The 22,020-nt window shown below is 42.9% G+C and overlaps 1 protein-coding gene across 6 annotated transcripts in view; it reads right to left on the reverse strand.

Annotated features, from left to right (window-relative positions):
• Positions 1-468: 468 nt before the first annotated feature.
• Positions 469-22,020, reverse strand: part of EXOC7 (exocyst complex component 7) — a 46,405-nt gene continuing 24,853 nt past the window's right edge. For 2 of the 6 annotated variants that reach the window (XM_044453653.1, XM_044453658.1), the window contains 14 exons: positions 21,149-21,241; positions 16,382-16,527; positions 16,134-16,286; positions 12,377-12,475; positions 11,569-11,631; positions 10,377-10,443; positions 9,030-9,068; positions 7,348-7,413; positions 6,293-6,413; positions 3,990-4,085; positions 2,131-2,194; positions 1,585-1,626; positions 1,320-1,453; positions 469-679 (listed from right to left, as the gene is read on the reverse strand). In XM_044453653.1, the coding sequence (XP_044309588.1) occupies positions 577-679; positions 1,320-1,453; positions 1,585-1,626; positions 2,131-2,194; positions 3,990-4,085; positions 6,293-6,413; positions 7,348-7,413; positions 9,030-9,068; positions 10,377-10,443; positions 11,569-11,631; positions 12,377-12,475; positions 16,134-16,286; positions 16,382-16,527; positions 21,149-21,241 (1,286 nt within the window). In that variant the 3' untranslated portion in view covers positions 469-576. Of the gene's footprint in view, positions 680-1,319; positions 1,454-1,583; positions 1,627-2,130; positions 2,195-3,133; positions 4,086-6,292; positions 6,414-7,347; positions 7,414-9,029; positions 9,069-10,376; positions 10,444-11,568; positions 11,632-12,376; positions 12,476-16,133; positions 16,287-16,381; positions 16,528-21,148; positions 21,242-22,020 lie in introns of those variants that run through there. The other 4 variants (XM_044453655.1, XM_044453654.1, XM_044453656.1 and 1 more) reach the window with 4 other exon arrangements.

Raw genomic sequence — 22,020 nt, forward strand, 5'->3', positions numbered from 1 at the left:
ACTTGATACTCAAAGTAAAATAACAGGATGAGGAGATCGATTTCTTAAATCAGGAAGTTATTAGTTGTAACATACTGAAGAGAATACTGATCAGATGCTGGATTGTGGGATACATTACTGTTGTATGTTTTTATAAGTTTTAGAATCAATAAATGTATTTTTAAATGAAAGCTAAGGGTGGGGTAGGTGATAAGCTTATGCAGGATTTATTACATTTCTATACTGCCCAAAAGCTGACATGCTCTGGACAGTTTTAAAAACAATGCTGAGTCAGAAACAGAGCCCCAGAGAAGCATAGTGAGGTATCCTTTGACACATGTGATGTTTGTGTGTTCAAAAGGATTTAACCCTTCACAGAAAGAATTTCCCACATGTTATTTCAGAAACACACACAAACACATGTGCATCGCAACAAGGAAGATTTCATCTGTCACCCATGATCTTGGAAGAAGTCAGACCAACCATAAATTATGTTCTTTTGAGTTTATAAATGTAATGAATACAAGCATAGCCCATGTATTTCAACAGTGAGCTGTTAAAGCGGACTAGGAAAGCACCGACATGCAGGCAGGCAGGTCATGCTGATGTGTCGAACAGCTTCTCAATCATCTCACCCACCTGTTCCACTCTGTACTTAATGTATTTTTCAGGGTTCTTGGTAAAGGGTACATTTCCATATCTGCCAAGGCAAAAGCAAAGCAAGTGTTGTGTAATGAGCTTGAAGATGTCATTCTGCAGCTGCCTTTCCCTTCTTCACCAGCTGCCAGAGCAGCATCCGCATTACCAGCATTTATACAAGAGCCACCTTAATCCTTGGAGTGCTGAACCTTATACAGTCACAGGCATGCCAGTCATATATAAGGCAGCATCCTTGGGAAACTCTTGGATTTGCAAGAAATAGAAACAAATGCTTAAGAACTCTTCCCTCCCCCATCAGTTCCTCCAGAATAACTCAATCACCGTTGCAGGTCCCATCTGCATAGTATCATCCATGCTTGTTTGGTTATCACCTCTATCCATTCTCAATGACCATTTGAAAGTCTGTCATATAGTAAGGCCAAAGAGAAAATGAACCATGGCAATTAGCATATGCTGTCAGACTGGGCTAGCTAAGCGAAACCATAGAATATATGTCTTGTGGCCAAAAAGTTGGCTCCTTGGTTACTCTTGTCCTTGGATGGATCAATCAGCTAGTGTGTTATGCAGACAATAGGGATAACTTTGGAAACAAGAGTGCAGAAAGACCCTTTTCAAACCTGGGTTTGGCTGCCCAAACTCTATCTGAATGGATAAAGAAGTCTTTGCAGGACAAGACATACCTGCTTAGGAAGGCAGCGTAGGCCTCTTGCACAATGGTTTTCTGGGCTTGTCGGATTTTGTCCCTCTGTTCTGTGTCAGGGATAGCCCAAGCCTTCTGGATTTTACACAGCTCCTCCAGACCATCATTAAAACCCTTTCCCACAGAGAAGATTATGTTAACCATACATCTGAAGCCAAGCAATAAATGGCAAATAACAAAAAAGAAAGACAGAAGGCACAAAGTAAAGAATAGGGATATTTGCCTGGTCCTCGACCGTCAGTTACCTTAAAGCGCTCCTTGATCACCTGCCTCTCTTTGTCTTTGAGCTGTGGAGGATTAAGAAAAAGAAGATCTTCTGGTTATTGTATTCTCAGAATAATTCCAGCTGTTCAATTTGCTTCTTGACCAATTCAGAACAGAGCCCTCACCTTCCTGGGAAGCCTATATAGGTTTTATACACATGCACTTGATTAGCAAGCAGTCAAAGAATACTCCTGCTTTTGAAATATTATTAAAAAGATTTAAAACTCACTTTCCAGAGTTCATTGCCCTTATAAGATAACTTATATGTTGACAGAAAATATGAAATTACATGTTTAGGAATTTGTTTTTAAAAGAGCAGCAATTAAAGATTACAGTCAATGCATCTCCCCACACTTTCCTGCTATTGGACCCTCCTAACTGACATTTAAAGAACACATGCACACCTCAAATGCTTACACACATTTTGTGTCACATGTAGTTTGACCTCATCCTGAGCTTTAATATGTGTATGTGAATATATTTTCCTGTTTTCCAACAAATAAAACTATATTGCAAGTGTTTCTGACCTTGACTACAGGTTGGTAGACAGGCAAGTTTTTGTCCGAGATGTAATCTGTTACTTTTAGCCAGCTGAAATAGACATAAAGAAGGGTAAACAAACTGGATGGGCTCTTCATCAGGATTAAACAAATAAATGCAAAAGTAAAAATGCAAATGAGAAATCTTTATGCTGTATGTTCCAATATCAGACCAGGGAAATCAAATGGAATATACTGGCAGTCCCTGGTTTACAAATGAGTTCTGTTCCTGAGAAAATGGAAATTCATCTGTAAGTTGAATTTGTATGCAAGTCGGATTATATATAGTAAGTCCTCCACATTTGTGGGGGTTAGGGCAACAGGACACCCCCGAAATTGGAAAAACCATGAATATCTCTAGCCTTCCCCCCGCCCTGCCCACAATTACCAGCACATCCTTTTTGCAGCAAGGACAAGCCAGAGAGATTTCTCTCTCTGAATGGCTGGGGCAGGAAGGCATGTTTTGGAGGCCTCCCTCTCTTTCCTTCTGCTTTCTCTTTCTCTCTCTCTCTCTCTATGGTAATGATGATTTTCCACAGTAATTTTTCAAAATTAATAGGCTTTATGGCAGTTTATTCATAAGTGTGTTGTCCATAATTCAGGGACTGCCTGTATCTCTCTAATTATGCTTTGCTTCAAGCATTGCTAGCTTCTGTCTGCGTCTCTGAACTTGCTGGTCTTTGAAATCTGTTCATTATGCAGAATGTAGGTCTCATGTCTGCTCCCCACCTCTAGAATATCCATATTAGCCACCTCTCAACTGACATTTTGTATCTACTCATACATGCATACCACACCTGAATTAAGCATTATGGGGAATAGATCTAGGATCAGCTTCCCTTTCCATCAGCATACCTTGTGAATATCTTAGGCAGCAATCACAATGAACACTAGAAAGGAGAGACTAACTGGCTTCAGATGACACAATAACCCGCATGGCTGTGGGTTACTGTGTCATCCAAACCCTTGCGGTAGGGTTTGAATGACCTACTATGGATTTATGTCATGAGCAGGTCGTCGTTCCTGGCTGCTGTCATCCTGCTCTTCTCATGCACCTGCAGCATCCCTGGGATACTGCAGAAGTACTGTGGGGGAAGAAACAAGGAAGGGAGGGGGACAAAGAGTGACACAATATCCTGTTCTGCTTGATCATCGGTCAGGCACGGAGAAATTTCATACAGTTCATGGATAAAATTGCCCAGGGGGTTGTGTGTTAGTATGACATGCAAATCCACTCTATGTCCTACAGAATGTAAGCTGTAAGGACAGATTTGCTGCTTCAATTCAGAACTATTATGTGACCAAAAGAGCACTCCTATCACCTCTAGAAATTGTCTGAGGGACTGCAGTATAGTCTGGATTCCCAACTCTGAGGCTGGACATGCAAATTGGAGCTTTGGCCCCTATTCCACTGCCCCCTTGCAGCTGGAGCAGAAAGAATCATGATGACCGGTCCCTGAGGCAAGGAAAGTGTCTCCAGAGAGGGAATAGGAAGGGAGAAGGGGCCAGGATGGGAGCTGCCATGAAGCCACCCCAGCCTGCTTCCCTCCACTCCAAAATGGCCATCTTGTGAAAATGCAGAGTGGGAGGAGCAGCAGAGGTAAATGTCACCTCTATCGCTCCTGTGACTCAGCACTGAAAGACCATGAGCCACTGAGTTGGGCGGTGCACAGGATCAGCTGGATAGGACTGTACCCCGAGTCAATAATTTTGCTAGAAGAACATTTTCAAGCAAGGGAAGTTGACTTTGCCTGCTTTTATTCATGGCTGCTGTAAATCCCTTTCACACGGCCATGAGGGCAGGAGTGTGGGTGCAATCAAAAGGTGGGCAGGAGGGTTCTTCTGACCTGCGCTGATACGTTAGGATCTGCTGCTCGATGTGTTCCCTGTATGATCTTTCTGCGGTCTTCTGTGTCACAGCCACCAACTGTATTAATTCAGACCTAAGAGGAAAGAGGAGCAGGCGTGCAGTTTGAAAAGCAAGTTCCTGAAGCAGCAGCGGGTTCCCCTTGCTGCTTCATGAGCAGGATGCGGTTTCGAGTTGTTCCAAGCAGCAGCATGGTCTTTTGGGGCAGGGCTTGGGAGACAGACGGCCTTTCTGCTTGCTGCCGATCTTGCCCCAGGGGGAAGGGGAGCATGGTTCTTGGCCTGACATTATGCAAAGCTTCACAGGTGCTCCAGGCATTCCCATCAGCAAGTGCTCTTGATGACGAAAGTTCCAAGTGCCTTCTCCTGCTGTGGGTATTCTCTGCCCTTCTGAGCAGCAAAAGGGCCTACGGAGCGACCATGTGTCCCGCTACTTTTCTAAGTCTCTCCAAAGCTTAGCACAAGGTCATGGGGGCTGTTCTCCATCCTATAAGCCTGAAGCAAAGTGTGGCAGCTTTCAGACCTCACACTGACTTTAGTGTAAGTGACTTCAGACAACATAATAACCCACACCCAACCATTCAGTAGGGGTTCAGTGTGGGTTGCCATTAAATCCTGCATTATTGAAGTGTCATGATCTTTAACTCAGCCAAGATAACAAACTATGGTGAACAACCCACAGTACACAACCCAAGAACAAATCATGTGTTCTCTTCATGGGTTAACAAACGATGACATGTTAACACATCTGAGTTCTGACAACACACTAAGTTATGATTCAACAACAGTCCACACTCAACCCATAGTTAACTTGTGAGTGTAGAATTATTATTTTTTTTTACCCAGTCAAAAAGCCCCAAGGTCTCATTCCTTTTTGAGACTTTCCAAAGTCAGTCCAAGGTCTGGGAAGTCTTTGCCTTCCCCATACTCTGCAGCATTGCAAAAGAACTCAATAGAAAAAAAATCCAGTTGCTATTTGTGGCCTTTTATCTCAAAAAACAATTAAACTCAAGCAAATAAAAATATGGGGTACCATTCACTATCAGCCACTGTTTCAGTAGTAGCCTCTTTCTGATCAGGATCAAACTGACCAAGCTACAACCCAAGACACAGCCTGTTTCCCTTCTGCATTAATAGTGAAGATGGAATAGCAAATGGGATAAATTTTCCTGCATTTTCTTTGATGGATGAGTTTGCTTACATAGGGATGAACCGGAGAATGTTTTAATCTGTAAATACTGTGAATAACTTAGATGCAAAACTGTGAAGCTGTGACTTCTAGGAGGGTATAAAAAGAATGACAAATTGTTAACAGTCAGTGAAGGCATGCTTGTAGACTAGACTCCCAAGAAACTCCTCTCTTCATCCCCCAGACACACTGGGATAAAAAACACTCCGGGATGCTAGCAAGAGATGGGTGAGAAAGAAACAGCTACGTGCGTTCATTTGAGGCAGTGGGAAAAGATGCCGTCAGTGGCCATTTTGAGGCAAAGGAGAGCCAAGAGCAACAAGAGTAATTGATGTCTGCAGGCAGAGAGGTGCTGAAAGCAAAGGGCAGTTGCTGGGGAAGCAGAACCAGCTGGTTGCGGATCCACATGTAAAGGTTTGAGTGCAGGGCTCTGAGGCTTAGGAGCATGGGCACCCTGGCACAGCCGCCTGCCAGACTGCAGGTCCGGAAAGCCCTGCTACCACAGTCAGAAGGGGGCACTGGAGGGCCTTTCAAGCAGAGTGGTATTCATCCATTTCCACATGGTAGCGTGCTTTAGCCTCTTGTGGCATATAATGGCTGACCATCCACAATACATTACTGTATGGCCCAGTCAGGTTGAAAAGTTCAAGTATAAATATTTGGCTAGGCCACCTACAGAAATGTAAGACTACAAAGCCAACACTTTATTGCTATTTTCCTGAGTTTGTGAGGAACTGGCCCTGGAATGCACAAAGCAATCAGGAGAACATGAATCTCTAGATTTATTGGCAAGTGCTCTCCAAAGCAAGAGCCTTTCTGCCGACAAGATACAAGAGCCTGATGCAACTGGAGCCCTCTTGGCTGCTTTTATTTTCCATTGCCTTTTGTAAAGCAATGTTTATAGTAGGAATGACAGACTTCAAAAGGCTCTTTCTGAAGGGGAGCAAGGCATGAGGAAAGTGCATAAAATGGAGGATACAATGTCCTTTACAGGAGAGCTGAGAAACTGGTGAGCAAAAGTCACAGCTTGTGACTTGGTAGAAATTCCAGACTCCCAGCATGCACCCTGAACATGCATGTCATTTGCGTACTTACTTTTCAAGGGACTTGAGAATGTAATTGTAGTTGTTATGCAGGAAGATGGCACTTAAAGCTGGGTCCTCATAAACCTTGGATTTACTGAGAAGGTTTAGTTGTAAGTTGCCCAAAACTTTGCCTTAATAGAAAGAATGCATGAGCAGGAGGTAAGCGACTATCATAAAGATCTCAGGTTTGACAGAGATATTAAAGCTATATATAGTTTATCTAATGACAGTCACATAATTGGTTGGCTAAATTTTAATTCATTTGCATATTAAAAAGAGTACTTTTAAGTTGGTTCTATTTCTTCCCTATCTGTTTTGGACAGGAAAAAAAAGATGAAAGAAGAGGAAGAAAAACATGGGAGGCTTACAAGTGGAAGGTAAAGTCATGTGGATTTCTTGTAAATTCCTCAAATGATACAGGGTACTTGCACAATAAAACCCTCTCTGAAAGTACCCAACATGTCAGTGAAGATGCTATTACAGAACAGTTTCTCAGCCGTGGGATGATGTTAACATTTAATTTACATAAACTCTCATTTAAAACTGTTTTACAATGCCATCTCTTACATTTTCTTTTCCTTGATACAGGGAGTGAATCCACACTTAATGAAAGAGATGAACTGTCAGTTTTTAAGCACTGGTAACCCATAAAATACTGTGTTTGCCATCTACCTAGAGTTATATAGTGGATAAATTGAAGCCTGGATGTGCTCACTTTGTTTTATGTTGTTTAGCAAAAGATATGATAGAAAAACATACTATAAAGGCTCTAGTTATATTCTAAGATTACAGCTGTTACCCAGTCCCTAAATTTAGGGTAAACTCTGGGTAATTTATCTAAACTAGTTTTCATTGAGCATTCCCTGCAACACATTCTAGTAAAATTAAACACTTTCCTACTCCTGGGGCTCTTCAACAGAATGAGTAATTATGACCACAATCCTATACATAAATACTGAGAAGTAAACCTCACTGTATCCAGTGGGCTTACTCACAGATGAATGTGCAAATAACTGCAGCCTATCAGAGGGAAATAGGTAGTAAACTTGGTGAAGAGTTACTCACAGATGTAAGTGCTGAGTAGCCGCCTACTGAATTCAGAACTGTAGCTACTAGCTGAAGAACTGGTCTCTGAAAAGAAGCCAAGATGAAATCAGTTACCATTTGCTCTTGTGTGCTCTACATGTGGTGAGTTTATCTTCTTATCAGCAACATTCTTTTTCTATAAGGTCAGCTAAAATATTTGATCTTCGATTTAAATGAGAGCAAACCACCATTTTGGTTTCATTCTAGAGCAGCCTTCCCCAACTAAAGATCCACAGATGTTTTGGGCTGAGGAGGAAGAGAGTTGCAGTCCAACACTGAAGATCCAATGTTGGGAAAAGCTGCTTTAGAGTTTTCTCTAATCGCTTTGCACAAAGGTCAGCAGAATTAGGTTCAGTTTGCACCTTTGTCTCCTGACTGAGTAGGACTATCTTACCATTATGAACTGCTGTACAGCAACCTTACTAAGTTCAGACCTGCTGACTATTGTTTCACAGAAAGTAATTAACACCTCCCTCCCAAACCTGTTTCAGTATCAGATATTCTCATTAGGATAAGAACAAAATATCCTTTTTGAGAACTACTCAAATTAGCTGTGCTGTTACTTCAACATTAATGCAACCACTCAACTGACTTTAGTGAGATGCCTTCCAGGGTAGGAAGGGAATTCTCGGGTTTCCATCTCATGAACAGGACAAGGGTTAACCTGTATGAAAGCCAGTACCTGTCCTGGCAGGTGATACCAACTAAGCCTGTTCGGCTACAAAATGTCTCTCACAGGGAACCACCAATTCCTGGTCCAAAGTGGTTTTTTTTATCTTTAAAACTAAGCCAGCAGGTGCAATTTGACACAGAAGCCCTTGGGAACTAGTCACATGCTTCATGCCTGCACACAACCAACTCAGTATCCATTATGTCACAGTGCCCTGGAAACGCGTCCTGGCTGGGGTGGGACTAGAGAGCAGAACTCTTTAACTCATGGAATACAGAGGGAGTTCTGCTTTTCCGAGCACTACAACACAATTAAAATAGAGTTTCGAACTATAGATTCTTGACAATGGTTGTTTCCAGTTGTCTTGCCTGCAGTTACAACTAGAGCGGAGCATGTGCTGACTGATTCAAGCATGCATGGGTATTACACCGCACTTAGCTCGCCTCATCTTGTGAGGTTTCAGTGGTGTGTTTGCAAAAGAAGACACATAACTAGAAACCTGTGGGGAGGAAAGCATATGGAGGGTGTGCAATTTGGAGCAGAACAATGGTGGCAACTTCCCTTGTTTCCTGTTCAAAAATCACTGTTGCTTTTCTTAGGGGAAAAAAGTGGCTCTTGGAGCATCTTTATAGGAATGTCTGTAATATGTGGTTTGCCCGAAAGAAGCACTCTGGAGCACACTACATTAAGAGATGCAATTATTAAGATCAAGCATGAGTGGTCTATTACCATCTTCTTCAAAAACTCAAGAAAGAGCTGCTGCTTTACAGATGTGAAACCTCCATAGGAATGTGCATTTACATTCACAGAGCAGTTAAAGGTATAGGAAGAATCCAGTCATCATTGATACTCTGCATTCAGAATTTCATATAATTGAAACAGACAGGCTTTTCCTGAGTACAGTTAAATACAAGCAACTATGTAACCAGATGCAAAAAAGAGAGGTGCATTAGCTATGCATGTGGGTAGTACAAGTATTACTGCTGCTTACCTCTGGGATCTAAAGGAATATTGTATGTGTCCCCAAGAACTATAAAATTTAAGGCAGAGTTGAGATAAAAAGGTAGAAAGAAAAAGAGAGAAAGAAAGAAATGCAAAGTGCAAAAAGACAGGTTAGAGACAACCTTCAAGAACAAAGCAGAAGATACCAACACAGAACATGATGGGTTCAGCAGACAGGAGCTACTCCTTTTTAAGTACTGCAATTTTACGTGTTTCTATTCAGAAGCACGTTCCACTGAGCTCAGTGCAGTTTGCACCCAGGTAAGTGGATAGAAGGACGGTGGCCTGAATGTTAAATTGTTGGCCAGCATTTGGGTGTGACTGCTGCAGTCCCAAATGCTTCAACATTTGGGTATTCGAAAGACATACAACTGAAATGCCAGCACCAGATAGCTTCTTTACTATCTTCACTGGCATGAGCTGCCACTCCTTTGGCCAATGAGAGTCTGCTCCATCACTGTCTTTGCCCATAACCAATTTTACCAGGTAAAGAGGGGTGAAGAAGGGATGCTGACACGTCAGTCACAGATATGGGTCATGTTTTGAGTACTGTTCAGGCAGGGGTTAAGGACAGGCAAGGGAAGCACATGCAAGATGCAGTTTGGACAGTTAAACCTTCTTAGCATGGGCTCAGACAAACTGGTGCTCCCTTCAAAGACTATCCTCTCAAACAATGTGTTAGTTCTTTTTGAAATACTGCTTCACATTGCTATGTCACTCCTCCCTTAGCCAGGCCTGGGAATATAAACATTATTGGATCAAAAGTCCAATCGCTAAATTATTTTCAACAGCTGTATTACATACAGAACCTTCAGCCGGTGATATGAAAGCTGAAGTACACAGGCCAGCGACAGACATACAGCCAAACATTTACTCCTCATTCTATCAGAAGCAAAGAATTTTGCTGGATTTTGTTTGTTTACACTCTCTCCTACCAAAAGAAACTGGCCTTGAATCCAATCAGTACTAATTCGTATCAGTACTAATAACAAATCACTATTGTTATTGGGTACTGAAATCAGTTAACAACCAACATGGGGATAATCCCTTGGGAGCTGTCTTCTGAGTGAAATGTCTTTGGAGATGAAAGGCTATTTCAAAAAGTATCAGCGATCCAGCAGCATATTTACAGGCTGATACGAAAACCAAAGGCATCCCTCTGGACTCTTACAACTCCTTAGAGGGCTGTATTTTTGGCTATGCCGGATCAAGCTGGACAGCTGTGGCCATGTGCCATGAATGAACAACACCCTTGTTAAGGAGGTTTTACTGCAAAGCAGGCAAGGCGCATGTATCAGGAAAGTGTTCTGTTACTGAAAGAGCCCTCTACAAGTACCTTGGGACGCCAGCATGGCACCTGCAGTTTCCTGAAAATCCAGCAACTGCTGCAGAAAAAGAATGGCCTAAAAAGAGAAGGGAGAATTTCAAAAAGCAATTTATTGGTTATCCTCCCCATACCTTTTTTTAGATAGTCCAGCGACTCTTCACAAGATTGCTATGAAAGGTTATACTGGGAAACAATCTAATATGAGGCCTCGGTATTACCTAAACTACAGCTCTTTCTGAGTCTAATCATGAATGCCACACATTCTGCACTTGATATGATGCAGGCTTTTTTGGTGGCAGGCAACTGAAGTTACAGGATTTGTTTATAGTCAGACAACAGGTCAGTCAACCATGTGCAGATCAAATATGAGCTCTGCTGCTCAGGGACAACTCCTTAGTTTCCTTTCCTGCTGCTCTAGTTTTGCCCCAGAAGCATACGGCAATAAAGCAGCTGCATCCCTTTCTGAAAGCTTCTGAATTTTTACATTGACACACACCTTCTCTGATGAAGGCCTGGTAACATGAGGCAACAGGAAAAGCAACTGGAAAGGAGGGTTACTGCACAAAGGTGAGACCCAAATCTGGGCCTGAAGGATGTCTTCTCTAGCCATCCCTTGCAAGGACATTTGCTGGAGCTGGGAGTTTGATCTACAAGACTGCTATCTTTATCTGAAGCAGGGCAAACTGAAGGTGCCACTATGATGAGCAAGCAAAGGAATCAAAGGCTGAATGAAGGGGCTCTTAGCATTCATAACAGCCCAGTCCAATTTATAACAGCCCAGTATGGCTCCATACTGCCTGCCAATCAAAACAAGTTGATGTTGGGTACTTTTATTCCCTTCCATGCCTGAAGAGCATTCCACGGTGCAAGCATATACACAGGCTAGGTTTTTGAGAAGCACGGCTGAAACTGAAAGAAAACTGACTGTGATGTCTAGTTACAGCAATCTCTGCAAGCTGGCCAGATACCCATATGTACATCCTAGAAGTGGTCATAGGGGGAGAAAAGAGAAAGGAAGAAAGAGAAGGAATGAGGCAACTCCCTATTTTGGCTTTGCTCCTGGCCAAGAGTGTCCAGAGCAGCAGGAACAACTATCCTTGTAGGGCTAACTCTGAAATCTCCGTAAGATAAAGAAAAACAAAAGGTGGGTGAAGTCATTGGTTTGATTTTACCAAGCACATTCTGCATTGGCTTTACATACATTGCTGGTGAGCTCATGAACTGTCCCATCTTTTGGCATATTGTACTCTTTGTCAGGATTGTTCTAGGGAGAAAAAAATGATGAATGGCTAACAATGCAAGCAGCATAAAACTATCCTCATCTTGTTATGCAATTATGTGTTCCAAACAGCACATCTATTACAACGCTGGAGGTCAAAGGCACCACCTACTGGTGACTCCCAAAAGATTGCTGGACAAAAACTGATTTTAAACAGTCTTAATTGCCATTGTATTTGGTCCATCTATTATCAGTGCTCTTTCTCAGCCAAATGACTTTTGAACATCGACAAGACATTCTGTGGACTCTCTTACGTGGGTGGCCATATTGGGTGCTGAGGCACATTATCAGATCAACTGGTGTGGTGGAGTGGTTACGGCACTGGACTGGGGACCTGGGAGATCCAGGTTCTAATCCCACATGGCTGAGTGACCTTGGGCCAGTTACTCACTCTCAGGCTCACCTATCTTACACAGGTGCCGTTGTAAGGATAAAACAGAGCTACATAAGTCACCTTGAATTCCTCTCAAGAAGAAAAGGGACAGGATATAAATGCAATTGAAATTAATTGTATATGGTATTTTATTACATGACTTATTATATTAATAACAACAGCAACAGGGTTAGCAACACATGTTCTAAACTCAAGCAGCTTTTCCTTTCTTCTACCTGTAACATCTTATAGGATCTTCCATCACGCCTAAAAAGTAAATTAATGGAACATTTGCACAGGTCTCCTGAACTACTCTGGGTGATAAGAAAGATAACCAACAGAGGGACAGGCAGTTACCTTTATATTGTCTGCAAAATCTTCCAGAGCCTTGGCTCCTGTGGTCTCCATTGATGTTATGAGGCTTGGCAGTTTGTTCTTAGTGCTGGCTGCAGTGCCCTGAAATACACAGCACAGCACAGGCCGTGAGACAACCCAGAGAGGGAGAAAGGGAGAGAAGCAGACTGGGGGAGCTACTATCATCATCCAGTGAGGATACAGAAAATCACTCACAATTCTGTTGGTGCTGGGGAAACCCACAGAAGCTTTGCAAGCACCAGGTAAAACACAGTGATCCACACCTCGAACACAGAATGTACTCTTGGCAGAGTCAACAAAACTCACTGATTAAGATCCTCACTGTCCAAGGGGATCTTAAGCTCCACATCCAAAATTTAACTGGATGCTATAAAACTGTTTTAAAACACACAGCAAACAAAGTCTTGGGAATGCCAGGATGTAAGATCCAGCCTAGCTGTCCATCTCCAGTCGTAACAGAACTTGTGTGCAATGACAATTGCCAGACTTCAGGGACTGCTGCTTCTCTAGCTGGTCTAGAAAATGTCCAGTCATTTGGAAGGACATTATCCATGTTTTCTGGCTGCTTGAAATATCAGCTTCCATTGCTGGGCGCTAAAATCCCTGCCTAACCTGTTAGCATGACCGCATTAATGCATTTCCCATTATACTATTTGGACTCCCCAGTCCAGCACCACTAGTTTGGTAACCTGAGACTCAAGAGCCTTCCCACTTCTGGTCAGGGAAAAATCAACTTAAGCAGCCATTCTGGTTTTTGTCTATTTCTAATTGACCATGCACAAATTATGTATGAAATAAACCCTCAATTGTGCTGCTGTCATTCCTGCCTTTGTAATTTGGTAATTATACTGAGTACTGCAATTTGCTGTACAATGAGTATGAAAACTGGGTGGAAAGTACATCTGCGCACACCTGTACAGAAGGGAACATACCACCAGTGCACCTAAATTTGCAACCCTTGTGGGCTGCAATACTTATAAATCACCATTCTATCTGGCATCAGCAAGTCCTGGAAAATGATTTCCCACTTATGAATCCTGTCTGGGAAGATCTTCAGAGGCAACCTTTCCCTAGTTTTCATCTGTGCATTAGGTCAGTCTAAATAAGCCACAGACTAATGTAATTCTGCTATGCAAGTACCTCTCCTGGCCCTCTGTTTATGTAGCACATCAAGACACCAGGTTGGTACATGGAATCTGTTTTATGCTGATTTTAATGTTTTAGTGTTCTAATGTTTTAATATCCTGGTGTCTTAATGTAAGCCTTGGAGTACAAAATGAAGCAGGACACAGGCTGGTAGAATTTTGTCAAGAGAATACAATGGTCATAGCAAACACTCTTTTTCAACAACCCAAAAGGCGACTCTACACATGGACATCACCAGATGGTCAACACAGAAATCAGATTGACTATGTGCTCTGCAGCCAAAGATGGAGAAGCTCTATACAGTCAGTAAAAACTAGACCAGGAGCTGACTGGCTCAGATCATGAGCTTCTGGTTGCAAAATTTAGGCTTAAATTGAAGAAAGTAGGGAAAAGCACTAGGCTACTCAGGTATGACCTAAATCATATTCCTGATGAATATATGGTAGAGGTGACAAATAGATTTAAGGAAGTAGATCTGATAAACAGAGTGCCTGAAGAACTATGGACAGAAGTTCGCAACATTGTACAAGAGGCAGCAACTAAAACCATTCCAAAGAAAAAGAAATGCAAGAAAGCAAAATGGCTGCCTGAGGAAGCTTTACAAATAGCTGAGGAAAGAAGGGAAGCGAAAGGCTAGGGAGAAAGGGAAAGATACACCCAACTGAATGCAGAATTCCAGAGAATAGCTAGAAGAGATAAGAATGCCTTCTTAAATGAACAGTGCAAAGAAATAGAAGAAAATATTAGAATAGGGAGGACCAGAAATCTCTTCAAGAAAATTGGAGATATGAAGGGAACATTTCATGCAAAGATGGGCATGATAAAGGACCAAAATGGCAGGGACCTAACAGAGGCAGAAGAGATTAAGAAGAGGTGGCAAGATTACACAGAAGAACTACACAAGAAAGAGCTTAATGTCCCTGATAACCACAATGGGGTGATCACTGACCTCGAGCCAGACATCCTGGAATGTGAAGTCAAATGGGCCTTAGGAAGTCTGAGCAACAACAAAGCTAGTGGAGGTGACAGTTTTCCAGCTGAGCTATTCAAAATCCTAAAAGACGATGCATTTATAGTGCTACACTCAATATGCCAGCAAATTTGGAAAACTCAGCAGTGGCCACAGGATCGGGAAAGGTTAGTTTACATTCCCATCCTAAAGAAGGGCAATGCCAAAGAATGTTCGAACTACCGCACCACTGCACTCATTTCACATGCTAGCAAAATTATGCTCAAAATCCTACAAGCTAGGCTCCAGCAGTATGTGGACCAAGAACTACCAGAAGTACAGGCAGGATTTCGAAGAGGGAGAGGAACTAGAGATCAAATTGCCAACATAGGTTGGATCATGGAGAAAGCTAGGGAGTTCCAGAAAAACATCTACTTCTGCTTCATTGACTATGCTAAAGCCTTTGATTGTGTGGATCACAACAAATTGTGGCAAGTTCTTAAAGAGATGGGAGTACCAGACCATCTTATTTGTCTCTTGAGAAACCTTTATGTGGGTCAAGAAGCAACAGTGACAACTGGACATGGAACTACTGATTGGTTCAAAATTGGGAAAGGAGTTCAGCAAGGCTGTATACCATCGCCCTGCCTAATTAACTTATATGCAGAGCACATCATGCAAAAGGCTGGGCTAGATGAATCACAAGTTGGAACTAAGATTGTTAGGAGAAATATCAACAACCTCAGATATGCAGATGATACCACTCTAATGGCAGACAGTGAAGAGGAACTAAGTTGGCTTGAAACTTAACATTAAGAAAACTAAGATCATGGCATCCGGTCCTCTCACTTCCTGGCAAATACATGGGGAAGACATGGAGGCAGTGACAGAATCTATTTTCCTGGGATCCAAGATCACTACAGATGGGGACTGCAGCCAAGAAATTAAAAGACGCTTGCTCCTTGGGAGGAAAGCTATGGCAAATTTAGAGAGCATACTAAAAAGCAGAGACATCACCCTGCCGACAAAAGTGAGTATCGTCAAGGCTATGGTTTTCCCAGTTGCAATGTATGGTTGTGAAAGCTGGACCATAAGGAAGGCTGAGCGCAAAAGGATTGAGGCCTTTGAATTGCGGTGCTGGAGGAGACTCCTGCGAGTCCCTTGGACTGCAAGGTAATCAAACCGGTCAGTCCTAGAGGAGATCAACCCTGACTGCTCTTTAGAAGGCCAGATACTGAAGATTAAACTCAAATACTTTGGCCACCTAATGAGAAGGAAGGACTCCGTGGAGAAGAGCCTAATGCTGGGAACAATTGATGGCAAAAGAAGAAGGGAACGGCAGAGGATGAGGTGGCTAGATGGAGTCACTGAAGCAGCTGGTGTGAGCTTGAGTGGACTCCAGGGGGTGGTGGAGGACAGGAAGGCCTGGAGGAATGTTGTCCATGGGGTCGCGATGGGTCGGACACGACTTCGCGACAAACAATGACAACAATATGTGACATTAAATGGCCTTCACCCTAACACAATTCCCAACTGCTATACAAACCTGCTCTGAGGCCTTGTTTTTCCCATGAACAAGGGATTCTGCACCTATTCGTGCATGGTGAAGTTTTGTAAGACCGAGTTATATCACTGACCACTTACCTGCAAAACTTGATCAAATTCTGGTTTTGTCTGCTTCAAGTGCCTCAGGATGGGGAAGATGGTTAGCACAGCTGAATAATCATGACGCATGATGGCTTTCCGGGCTGCAGAGACAATGTTGTCACCCTCTATCATCAGATTATCTAAAGACTCCTACAGTAAAATGGAATTTTGATGGATTAGATGCTTTAGAACATGGATTTTACGCTACAGCCAAAGGAAGAGTTCATGTTAAATTTTTAAAACACCTGAATGAGGGAGTCAAATGTCTTCTTCTGGTGGTGTTCTGGGATGATTTCTGTCAAAAGCTGGTACTCGCTCTGGGCCAGTTTGATGAAGGCACTGACACAGTGGATATATGCATCAATCTCCATGTCCAACATGTCGTCTCTCCCTGTGTGAATTGTGTATACATATAAGATGTCACTTTCCTTTAGCTGCACAAGTTACAAACACAGTTGTGGATTTCAGAATTGCTTGCACCTAGCACAGTAAACTCGCCCTCATATTGTATGCATCCATGGGTACAAATGCGGCATCCCACACTCTTGTGGATGGGATAGAGCTAGATGAATGCTTACTAGGTAGTGAGAAAGGCATAATGAAGTGTTTGAAGTACCTCTGTGCAGGGAGGCAAATGTGAATGATTTAACACACAATCACTTCCACCTTCTTCAATTAGTGTAAATGGGCTACTCTGGATTGACTTATACCTTTTGTTTAACAAAATTTCTGTCAAAGCATTCCAGCATACAAAGAAACTAACCTCTTGCTCATCTGGCTTAACATTTGGGAATTAAAATGTTCAATTGGATTAAGAGGTATCAATCAGTATTTGTTTAATAAGCTAAAAGTGCCAATTAAAACAAACTGAATTTGCCTTATTTGTGAGCACTCCGTTTATAGACCCATAAGGGGTATCCTACCTCAACATCCTTTTTTTAAAGTAAACAGTAAAATGTCATCTTTGAGACATCTAATAGGTGCTCAAGTGGCCATAATTTCGCAGCACACTCCATTTGGGAAAAAAAAATGTTTTGCTGCCCAGAGAGGTACAGAAATAAAAAAAATGATAACCTGACACCCAAGATCATGCCTTTACAAATTCTTTATGCCACAAGAAACCAGTAGGCAGATTCACACAACACATGCCGGATGATCAGTCACAGTGGGGGGTTGTATCCTCCACCTACACCCACTTGCCAGGTAATCCTGCTCTCCTGGCATTGGCAGAAGCCCTGGGCAGGTAACCTGGAGCAGGGGGCAAGAAAGGAAGGGTCACCTCATACTGGGCTTGAAAGTCCAAAGCAGGCACACAACAGCTGAGCAGGGTGGAGGCTGCCCCAGGGGAAGGGGCACAGGCAGCCTCTGTCCTGCACAGCTGTGGCATACCGTGGCTGAGCAGCACAGGGGCCATCCAGGCCTCTCCCCTGCTGGTGTGGAGAGATGGAGTGGACCTTCTGTGGGAGGAGGCCACACTGTCCATGCCGGCTGTTCCCTACCTCTCTGTTCTCAGATGGCTCAGTGCCCATGGGTACCATACCACCCAGGGACAGGAAGATGAGCTGGTGTCTGCTGCCGCTTTGTGCTAAATCCCAACTGGAACTTGGGAAGGAGTTGCAGGACAGGTGCTGGCACCATCAGCCATATGTGCATCCTCCTTGGAAAAGAACAGGCAGAGCAGGTGATGGCAAGGGATGCCTCCCGCTCTGTTTCCTGCTTTCACTGCTGGGGATGAAAGGGAACAGGGCTGGGGGTGCTGAGCTGCTCTCATCCTCCCCTGCCACCATGGCTGCAGTAGCAGCTGTGGGCAGATTGCAGCCACTCAGCTTCACTGCCGCACAAGGAAGTGGGACTGAGAGGCTGGTTCTTCCACACCATGTTGCTTCCCCAAACCCTGCTGGGGACCTTGGGAGGCGGCACTGCTGGGGCCCTCCCATGGACTCCTACTGATTCTGGAGGGACAGCCAGATGGTTTGCTTTGCTGGCTGTCATCACTGGAGCCCCTTGGTCGGAATGGCAACAACCAAGAGACTCTTAATTTTTTGGCTCAACCATGACTTAGTGTGCCATTTGGGTTTGGACAGCAAGTTAAGCCATGGTGAGTTATTAAACCCTACAACAAGCCATAGATAACTGGGGAGATCCATAAGTCATCTGAGGATGCGTTATAAACCACCCTATGGAAACAGTGTTGGGTTCAGATGAGATTATAAGCCTTATAAGACCACCAATATAAGCCTTATCACCCACCATGGCTTATAAGACTTATAAGCCATGGAGGGTTGTCATGTTGCCTGAAACCAGTTAGCATGACTTCAAGATGCTAAAATAACAAGTCTTTAGCTGACAGTGGTACATTCATATTTTTAATGTGTTAAATTTATATCCCAACTGTGTACTGAAAATGGCACTCAAGGTGTCAATGGAGTCAATGATAATAAAATTGAAATGAAAGCAAAAGCGCCATTAAAATATAAAAGCAAATACATTAAAAATAAACATAAAAGAAATAAACAGCACCCAACCTTCCTCCAGCAGCAGATTGGCTTATATGCCAAAGTTCTGCCTAACTTTGACTAACGGAAGAAAGATAATAGGAAGGAAGCTAACCCAGCCTCCCTCTGAAAGAAGTTTCAGAGTATGGGAACTGTCACCGAGAAGGCACTAATCCCCCAAACTCTGAACAACCTCTCCCAGCATTTTCAGATATGTGTTCATAGCCTGGGAGATAAGATGGAACTTTGAAGAACATCACAGGCTAATGACCAATATATTGTGTAGGAGCACTACCTTCCCAAATCACCCTTCCAAGGAGGACTGGACGCAGTGTAGTATGTACCTCCAGGTCCCATCCTAAAGTGCTGCCTCAGAAGTATACTATGGACCGTGGTTGGTTCCAGATGTTCAGCAAAACCAGTATGGTTGGCTGCTGCTACCCATTTTCTACTGCTGATTGTCTACCATGATAACTAAAACATTCTCTGTCCCATAGCCAGGTCTGATGCCAAATTGTAAGAGATCTAGACAGTCCACCTCTTGCTGAAAAGCTTTTGGACCTGAGATGCCAACTCATACTCCAAACCTTGCCCAAGAGTTGAATATTGGAGACTGGCAGGGATTTAATCTCAGCACTGTTTCTTTTAGACAAGAAGGATTCACACCATGTTACACAGAGGCAGTCACAGCTACCCTTATCCACTGGGCCAGTTCTGTGGGGTTGTTTTCCTAAGGCAGGAGCAGCAAGTAGATACTATGCCAAAGATTCAGTCCATAGGATTGGCTTTACCAGATGATAGAACTGGAAACTTCAGGGGCACTATCTCTTAATAGAAGGACACTGAAACTTGTTGGATGGGGTCAAAGAAAATATTTAATTTAATACTAGCTAAAAACCTCTCAAGAACCGTTGTCTGTTCTAGCATTTCATGACTTTGAAATACCATTAACTGCAATTGTAGGGAGCATATTATCAAGTGCCCCAGACAGCTCCTGCTAGGCACCAGACTGTATTCTGAGGGAAGCAGCAACTCAGAATTGAAAAAGAATGCTCACAATTACTATTAAAAATGGGCTTTGAAGACACTAGGCAAGATGGAGATGTTTCATTCCAGTTCTTCGTTGCCTTCCTTGTGGCAGTGTGAGAACGTATGATCTTGCTCAACTCCAGGAATGACATGCTAATCTATCCACCACTCACCCCAAGGTGGATATCTGAAGAACTTGCACATTAGAAATAGCCATGTGTAAAAATAACAGGCATAGATTTCACTGAAATGAAGGCTGGAAGATATTAATAGCCAAGATTCTGAAATTCCCAAGCAGGAAGAAAGTACCTAGGCAGTTTCCCAGTCAGCAGTCTCACCTTTGGTAAGTTTAGCATTGTATCATTAAGCTGAGCTGGGGGAAGGAGACAAGAGCAACCATGAAAAAGAGGTCTCACAAACACAGGCAATGGGCACTCATTTAGACTGTGCCATCAGTGCTGACCCTGCTAACACCCAGGTTCTCTAAGCAAGGGCTAGCACAGGGCTTAGCACAGTCATTGTATGGTTTTCAAGTGTTTGGCATACAGGAAAAATGTTCCATCTGAAGTTCTTGTAAGAATAGCATAAGAAATATTTAAAAGAAAGGAAGAGTTAAATTAGCCAGCTCGTATCTGATATGGTACTTACCAGAAGCTGGCAGATGCTTGTCAGCCAAGGTATCGGAAAGATGCTTAATTCATAAATCATGCTCATGACCTAGTGAGCATTAACAGAAGGAGTGGTTTATCCAGGACCATAACAGCATGAGTGCTTGTCACTTCAGGTTTTATTTGCTTGACCGACCTATAAAAGTGTTTTTCTGGCAACACAATCTAGCACCCCTTCTTTGAATCTACAAGCAGTTTCAAGCAGGATAAAGACATGGACATATTGCTTGGCTGAGGGTCAAAAACAACTGGAAGCATTATTTTGATATGAATGCCTTTACTTTGACATGTACTCCCTGAAAGGAAGGTACAGCAGGATGCTGTACCTAAGGTTAACAATTCCAGTCTGTTCAAGGTTGAAAGGGCCACTACCTCCCAAGATGGAAGTGAACAAAAACAGGGAGGGAAAGGCCACAGAGCTACCACAGAACTTGTGTCAGCTGCCAAATTGCATCATTGCTTGGTCTTCTTAAATTTAAATGGCTCACAGTTCTTCAAAGTTATGTACATTTTTAATTTATCCTTTTAAATTATGCAGTTTAATGTTTTGCAGTTTTTAATGTTCTTGTGCTTTTGTTGTTTTAAATCGCTGGTATGTAAATGTGAATATAATCAATGTCATGAGTCAATTCTGCCCTGTCTTTTGTATTCATCTCTTTGCTCTGTGTAGTCTTTTGAGTCTCCAAAAAGTCAGGTGATTTCTTGTGGTCTTGTGTACATAGCAGCAGTGAGGCTAAAGACTAACAGAAGCCTTGGAAGAGGAAGGAAGACCAATACCCAAATCAGATCCCAAGAGTGATAGTGAGAGAGAAGCAATTACCTTCCATAGGAATGAGGTTAGAGGCCCCCTTTTTCCCATCTAGACATTGCTGAGAATACTGTTTCAGAAGGTTCTGAGCCTTACGGATCGTGCCTGTCACCAGAGCCACAAGAGAGGAGAGACAAACAGACCTTGGAAATGAATCAAAGAGAAACAAAACACCAAGTAACCCTCCACCAGTGCCTTGTCAACCAAACCTAGCATGGTAGTGTTGGCCCACAGTGAGAATGCTCTGTATATACACAGGCACACATGCTCAGGAATGTCTGGTTGTGTGCCCTGTAATGTAGCCAGTCTCCCTCTGGAGACTGAAAAATGTATTGTGTTAATTTGGTTCCAAATGCTGCCAATGCCACCAAAAGCCTCTTTTCCAACAGCAAGCTTAAGATTTTCCAGATCGACCCATGCAAAGCATGAAATAAATATTGCAGTGGTGATACTTTTGCCAAGCTGTAGGATGAAAAGAGGTGCTAACGTTCTGGTGGACTACCTGCCACAAGGTCTGTGAGCACAAGCACGGGATCTGATCCACTTGTTTTGCATGCATGCTCTACCTGCTCCATTACAAATGGAAGAGGTCCTGTCACACGAAAGGGGTTTTTGTTTTGTTTTTTTCTGTTCACCATGCACATTGCATTCACTATCTGAAGTTAGGCATATTCAACATCTTCCATTCTTGCATATCACTGTGTGTTTGTTGTTTAGACTATTTATTCCAGTTGTTATGAAATGAAGAAATAGCATGGGAATTGCATAAATAGCATAAATTAGCATTGAGAATTGTAGAGGGGGCATTTTGCTCTGTGTTATATGTGAAATCTCTACATACTGAATTCTTACCAATCCTCTATCAGTTAAGGTTTGGTTTTTAA

Source organism: Varanus komodoensis, unplaced genomic scaffold, assembly GCF_004798865.1.
Source record: "Varanus komodoensis strain SLA01 unplaced genomic scaffold, ASM479886v1 scaffold7_1, whole genome shotgun sequence".
Classification (NCBI taxonomy): Eukaryota; Metazoa; Chordata; class Lepidosauria; order Squamata; family Varanidae; genus Varanus; species Varanus komodoensis.